Source organism: Myzus persicae, unplaced genomic scaffold (genome assembly GCF_001856785.1).
Source record: "Myzus persicae strain clone G006 unplaced genomic scaffold, MPER_G0061.0, whole genome shotgun sequence".
Classification (NCBI taxonomy): Eukaryota; Metazoa; Arthropoda; class Insecta; order Hemiptera; family Aphididae; genus Myzus; species Myzus persicae.
In genome coordinates, this window is record NW_019104151.1 from 1 (window position 1) to 7,085 (window position 7,085).

General features: G+C 27.9%; 1 protein-coding gene across 3 annotated transcripts; it reads left to right on the forward strand.

Annotated features, from left to right (window-relative positions):
• The first annotated feature begins 6 nt into the window (after positions 1-6).
• On the forward strand, positions 7-4,391 carry LOC111039307. 3 transcript variants are annotated; one of them, XM_022322769.1, is made up of 14 exons: positions 7-594; positions 938-1,158; positions 1,231-1,413; positions 1,513-1,608; positions 1,760-1,849; positions 1,960-2,061; positions 2,204-2,272; positions 2,399-2,494; positions 2,814-2,912; positions 2,992-3,129; positions 3,199-3,264; positions 3,333-3,661; positions 3,865-4,027; positions 4,098-4,391. In XM_022322769.1, the coding sequence occupies exons 2-14, from the start codon at positions 1,083-1,085 to the stop codon at positions 4,208-4,210; spliced, it is 1,620 nt and encodes a 539-aa protein (XP_022178461.1). In that variant the 5' UTR covers positions 7-594; positions 938-1,082; the 3' UTR covers positions 4,211-4,391. The 3 variants fall into 3 exon arrangements, with proteins under 3 accessions (XP_022178461.1, XP_022178463.1, XP_022178462.1); XM_022322771.1 differs by having other exon boundaries at positions 2,399-2,470; XM_022322770.1 differs by lacking the exon at positions 7-594 and having other exon boundaries at positions 650-1,158.
• Positions 4,392-7,085: the final 2,694 nt, after the last annotated feature.

Genomic DNA, 7,085 nt, shown 5'->3' on the forward strand with positions numbered 1-7,085 from the left:
TTATAGAAAATATTGCTACATCAAAATGTGATAATAGTGTGGTAATAATTGGACGAAAGTTTAGTAAATTGACTAATTTTTTTGAGAAACCGTTATCATCACATTTATTAAATATACACAGTGCATCAAATCTAAGTCATCTTCAGTCTTGGGAGTTAAACAGAATTAAAGAAAAAATGATGTGTCTCCCTTTGACTGATATTGATTCTTATGTTATATTGCCTTTATTGCATTTACAGTAAATTGTAATACATATTCTATAAATCTTAATTTATACTTACTTATAGATATAATATAATATTCAATAAATAATAAGTGGTCGTCAAATAACATTAAGTGCTAATATAATTAATTATAAATTGTTAAGTAAATATATGTATATATAGATCTTTAAAGTTACACATAATAGCTCTTATTATGTGTACATCAAAATTTATATTGTTTATAAATTATATTACAAATTGTAGTTATAATATGTTTATATTAACAGTATTTGTATCTATAATTATTTTAATTTGGTTAAATCCTTACAAATTATCCTATCTTTACAATAGAGTGCATACTTACATGAAGATCATAATAATATTATACTAGGTAATTATAATAATATATTAATATAATATATATAGGTATTAATAATATGTAATAATGATAATAATTTGTATTTCTATCAACCATTCTAGCATTTAATAATATTTTATACATGGATTGTAGCTACTTAATCTTTCAGAAGCATGATGTTTGTTTTGTATAATTATATTGATTCATAATTTAATGGAGCTTGTTTTTTTTATACATTTTATAGTTTACAATGAACCTTTAGTGAAATAGAGTTATTGGTAGCTATAATTTTCCTATTTATTATGGTATCAACATTTTGAAATATAAAATATAAATGCAATATAATGTAATAAATTGTATTATGAAATTTCTTTAGGTCTTGGTATGTTGTAATTTTTACTATATCCAATGAAATTCAACATGTCCCTAATATATGGCTTCAAAGTGAAAATATTTGTTGGTTTCCTAATTTAAAAAAAGATGGAAAGGAAATATTCTTTACTATACCACAAGTTTCCACCATGATAAAAAAACGTACAGAAATAAATGATGTAGATGGCACAAATTATGACATAAAGATTGTAGCAGGGCCATTTGGTAAGTGATATATACTAAAATGTATAGATTATTAGTTCATAATCTAAAGTTTATTTTTCAAATTTTTTTTAGAAAGAGAAAGTCAAGCAAAAAAAGTGGCAAAAGCTTGGTCAGAACCAGACTCTTCTGAGAGTAGTTTTGAAAATGAATCGCCAGTACAGCCAGTAACTAAAAAACGAAAAGAAACTGCAAAATGTTCACGCAAACTTGAAAACGATTTTTTGAAGTTGCCTGTACCACCAACATTGCCATTATGTAATATAATATGTTGTGTTATTGTTATGTTCTAACAGCATGTTAATCGTTTAAAAATATTGTCTCAATAAAATACAAATATTTCCCAATTTTATATAGCTGCAAGAGGAACTACTGTGGGTGGGAGTCCTCTAATGTCATCTGATTTAATTTCAGTGTCACATGATGGCTCAAGTCCTATCTCTGAAAGTAATTGTAAGTGTAATAATTACACATACATATTGGCTACTATTATGTTAATAAAATAAAATATTTTTACCTACTTACTTATTTATACATATATATTTTCATTAAATAATAAATTTAAAAATTATTAATTATTCATTTTAATCAATATTGTACTTAGGCCCTATAAGTAATTGTTCATACCATGAAAGTGCTGTATCATGTAGTGGTCCAATTTCAAGCAGCATACTCGTCGAAAATTTAAATAACAGTAAGTTTCAACTGTAATTTAATTTGCAATGTACAACTGCATTTAAATATATGTTTAATATTATTTGAGTCTTACTAACATTTAATGTATTTCCTAATATTATATTGTAGCAAAAACATCAAGTACTAAATTGGGACCTCTTCTATGTGAAACAATCACTCATGAATCATATTCTAAATCTGAAAGTTCTCCTAGATTAATGATTAAAAAGAGTAAGTCTTAATATAATAATTACATAAAATAAATTATTAATACTTTATTATAAAATTTTTTTTACATATTATAAATATAAATATATAAATTTTTAATCTTCATCAATATTTTATTTATGTCCTATATTATTTACTTTTTCAGAACAAGAAAGTGCTGTATCACATAGTAATCTGACTTCAAGTAGCACACCCATCGACAATTTAAAAAGAAGTAATTTAAAACTGTAGAATGCTTTACAAATGTACTTTGTACAACTGCATGTTAATGTACATTTGTTATTATTTAAATAAAGTGTTTTACTTAACTTTTAATATTTCCTAAAATGTTCTATTATAGCAACAACATCAAATACTGAGTTGGAACTTCTTCTGTCTGATAGAATCAATGAATCAAATCCTAACTCTGGAGGTACCTCTAATGTGATTCATAATGGTGTGATAAATAATATGTTTTATTATTAAATACTACTTCAATACTTATAGTTAACATAATTTTATGTTGCAGACATTTTTAATAACATAAATATTATAATATTTTATGTAGTACAAAAATTGGTATTCAATAACACAAAACATTAAATTTCACTATTTATTTCTATAAATACTCTTAATATTTTTTTTTATGTGACAAGTTTTCTCAATTTTAATATTAATAATTAAAAGTTGTTAACTTAAAATTCTGCTAACAGTATCTTTTTTTTGTAAAAAGAACAAATATAAATCTTATTAATGTGTATATATAATTTATGTAGGTCCTAGTGGTCCTAATACAGATATTAGACCATTTTTTGAAGCGAAATCAAATGCGGTGTATGACATGACCAACATGTCCGAAGATTGTTTGAAGACAAGTAAGTTTTTTCCATTAGTGATTACAATAATATGTATATTTTTTTAATCTATGAAAAGTAATAACATAATATTTTTCAGGTACTACAGATGATGATGTTGGTAATCTTGTGACTGGTTCATTGATGTTGCTAGATGGTTCAACTAGTTTTCAAGAAATTAATTATACAGATAGTAATGTGTATGATAATATTGATTCTACTCTTATTAATAACGAAGGTAAGAAATGATATTATTGTTCTTAGCAAAATATTTCTTATGATAACATATTGTTAATTACTTATATAGAAACAAACAATACAAATACTACTGATTCCGGTTTGATGGATTTGTCAAATTTCATTAGCAAAAATGGTTTGTAAAATATTTTGATATTTTAAAATTAAAAATGTATATTTTATTTGAGATGCTGCGTGTTTTAGAAAATTGCTGTTGCCAAAACCTTTTACAAATCAAATCAATATTAGCTACTAATGAAAAAACATCTAAGGCAGTTCATAAACAAATTATGATACAGTTACATATGCTAAACAACTCTAACGTTAAGATAGTTAATGCTATGAAAAACATGGACCAAAAGCTTCAAGTCATAATGAAAGCAGATTCTAGGATGAGGTCATTAGCTCTGCCTATACCTGTATTACCAACAGCCTTGATAACTTTATTACCTGCAAAATGTATTGAAGAGGTAGACGTAGTTGAGTCCATTCTTTCGGATGATATTGATGGCTTAAATAACCAGGAAGAATTGGTGAGCATTAATGCCGTTAACTATTAATATTATTTGTGTATAGGTAACTAATATTTTACAATAATTATATTTTTTTTAAGTAAGAAACATGTAATAATAAATTAGCTAATATATTATATTGTTTATGTACTTACTATAACATTAGATTAGAAAGATGTATATATACATAGTCAATACTATAGTTTTAATTTTCCAATTTACAGAAATCTTACCTTTATATGAAGATTGGAAGTATGGATTCTATAAGCTCAGCTACACGAGCAGCAATAAATGAATGTTTTAAGTATAATGTATTGGCTTTCTTCAGCTTCAGAGGAAAAACTAAGCGAAGTTTTTCAAAATTAAAATTGTGTACTGTTATTTATGGTGAATATTTATGGAAATAAAAAATAAAATCAATCATATGAGTAATTTATCTTAAATTTATTTGTTATAGAATCTCTGTCTAGTTTCCGTACTCATTTCAAAGATGAAGAAAAATTCAATCGAACCGTAGATAACTACATAAAACATTCTAAACAAAAAAATGAAGATCAAAATAATGAATAAATACATTTTTCCTATAAATTTGTACTTAGATTTTTACAGTTATTATCATTAATAAAATTTTATCTTTAGCCAAAGACAATTATTGTAGTGATTGATGTTATCTCAAGCTATTACCCTCATGGTTAGGTTAATATACTAGTACATATTATGGTATTTTTTACAAATCTAATAAGTACATACACCGAACAAAAATACAAAATTTATATACATTTATCATTTACTTTATTTTAACTTCTATTTTTATTAAATTATAAATTTAATTTGAATATTTTATTTTTTAATACATTTTATGTTAGACTCTAACATAAAAATATTAAAAGGTAATGCGAAAACAGGAAATGATTTTTCAACAGGTTTATCTATCTATTCCACAGTATTGTATTTTCGTATATAAATAGAATAATTTTAAGATAATTTATGATTTTGGGAGAGATCGGAGTTAATTGTTAAATAATCTAAACATTCAACAGTTATAACACGGTCGGGGACACTGAATAAAAACAGTTATAAAACTGAACATTGAACCATCATTACACAGTGTTGACACTGTCCAAACACAGAGTTGACACTGTCCAAATACGGTTTTAAAAATTGATATTTCACGGTTATAAAACCAATATGAACACAGTAATAGCACTCTGTGCTACCCATGTAAAAAATCGGTATTCAAAATCGAAAAAACACTGTGCTTAGAACAGGATTTTAACGGTGTTTTGCACTTTAAATTACTAATGTTTAAAACGGTGTGGGCACAGAAAATGCTACTCGGGTGGTTATCTTGCAGTATTCTCATACAAATCGATGTGTCGCACGACTTTTTTTTTAGTTGGCGATTCGAGAGCGAAAAACGCGCGACAAGCGCAAAAATGATGCGATATCTCGATTTGTATGAGAATTTTGCAAAAAATACGACTAGAGTGTTTATTTTTACATACGAGATAATATTCTAAAAATAACTTTAAAAAACCCAGATTTTGAAGTTAGAAAAAAAATTCCAAAAAACTCTTCATTGTGGCATCACAGTGAGTATGCGTATACTATTTACCTCACACACTTCAGAAACACCCTGTATACAGCCTAATCAATAACTAATATTAATTATTAATATTTTGATAATATTTTCCCACGATTTATTGTCCTCATAATATGTAGTCATACAAACTTAATAATAGTAATTGTATGTGCCCAACAAATTTATTTGTAGGGAGTACTATTTTAAGTCTACTAGTTTTTAGGGTGAAACACGATTGCGGAGGCTTCAACTTCTTTGTAACACGATTGCGGACGATCACTGTATGACAAAAGGTATTATTTTGTACCCGAAAAATTACAAGATTCTGGTCGAAATTTGGTGGAATATTGCCAATTTGTGCGACGCAGTCTACCTACAACGATTATCAATTTTATGATCGGCTTATCGTTTGGATGTCTAGTGAGCATAAACTACAGCATGGCTTAAGATATATAATACGTAATTATGTTAGGTAGATCTTATATCATGGCCTATACAATCTTAAAAAAAATAATAATAATACAAACACAAATGTGAAATGATGATAAGTGGCAATAGATTCATAACATTGGCGTCGCATTTCTATAGTCCACAAAATTAAGATTATTAAAATTCTAGATGCCATCGGAAACTCGCTGTCGTGAAACTCGGGGGCATGTGCAACTCGTTAATGGAGACGACAATGTCGTTGAAATAACTTAAAAAGTCACTCTTGTCGACATCGTGGATGGTTAAAAAACAAAAATTAAGGAGGTGATTAGGACTTTTGATTAGGCTTGGAGGTCGCATGTCCGGTGCTTTTTCGTATGTAAAAAATGTAAATTCGAAATCCGTGTTCGAATGTCTAGCAAATCAGTCACCTCAATTGAAAATCGATTAACATTGAAATTAGCTACCTAGGAAAGCAATCCGACTTCGTTGGATCACAGGCAATGTGCTGTTGTGTGCTTAATCTCAAAGGCTCCAAAAGCCGTAAGCTTTTGAGACAAATCAAACATGTACTAAATTGAACTGAAAAATAACGTTTATTCAGCAGAAAATATGGTAAGTGTATAATAGCGTGTCGCGTGTGCGTGTGACGAGAAATTGCTCTGGTCTCCGTGGCCATGATACATCTGCACAGGCTGCACCTCGGGCTCCCTTATAAGTGGTGTCGGTTCCTTTGATGTAGTGGCTCGTAAGGTTGTAAGTGTGGTATGGTTTTCGGTTGTTGTTGCTGATTTCTAGAAAAGCGGCTGTGGTCATGATTTATAATCGTGTACCTATCCAGTGATTTATTGCATAGGTAGATGCTAATCTGTTTTAGTACATTCGTTGTTTTGCGCTGACAGTATTTTATGTTGGGACAGATTCATATATTCGTACGCTATTTCATAGGGATTAAGGACTGTGGTTTCGGTAATACTTTATACATTCTGAAAGGTCATTGTGTTCTATACTATATTATTATAATACTATAGCTGCCCGATCTTCCTCCGGAAGAAATTATATTTTTATAATTTAATTTAAAAACATAAGACTGTTTTTTGGCTATACAAATAATACAATGATTATAAAATAAAAAAAAGAAACAGACATCGTTATCGGTGAATATATGAAAATAATTGGTAATTAGTTAATTATTATTATTATTATAATGAGGGTTCAAACCCGGTTTCCTTTGTTTCCAAAATCAAGTTAGATTCTTATATATATAGATTACATGTTACATATTACATATACAATTATTATAATATGACATGTTACATGTTAATTTTATACGCGGAGATTCCAAGGCCCGCGAAAGTGCTACAACTAATCAGGTACGCAAACGCAATCCTCCTGCGGTGGATTGCAGACACGCCGTTCATCTGCTATGAGTGA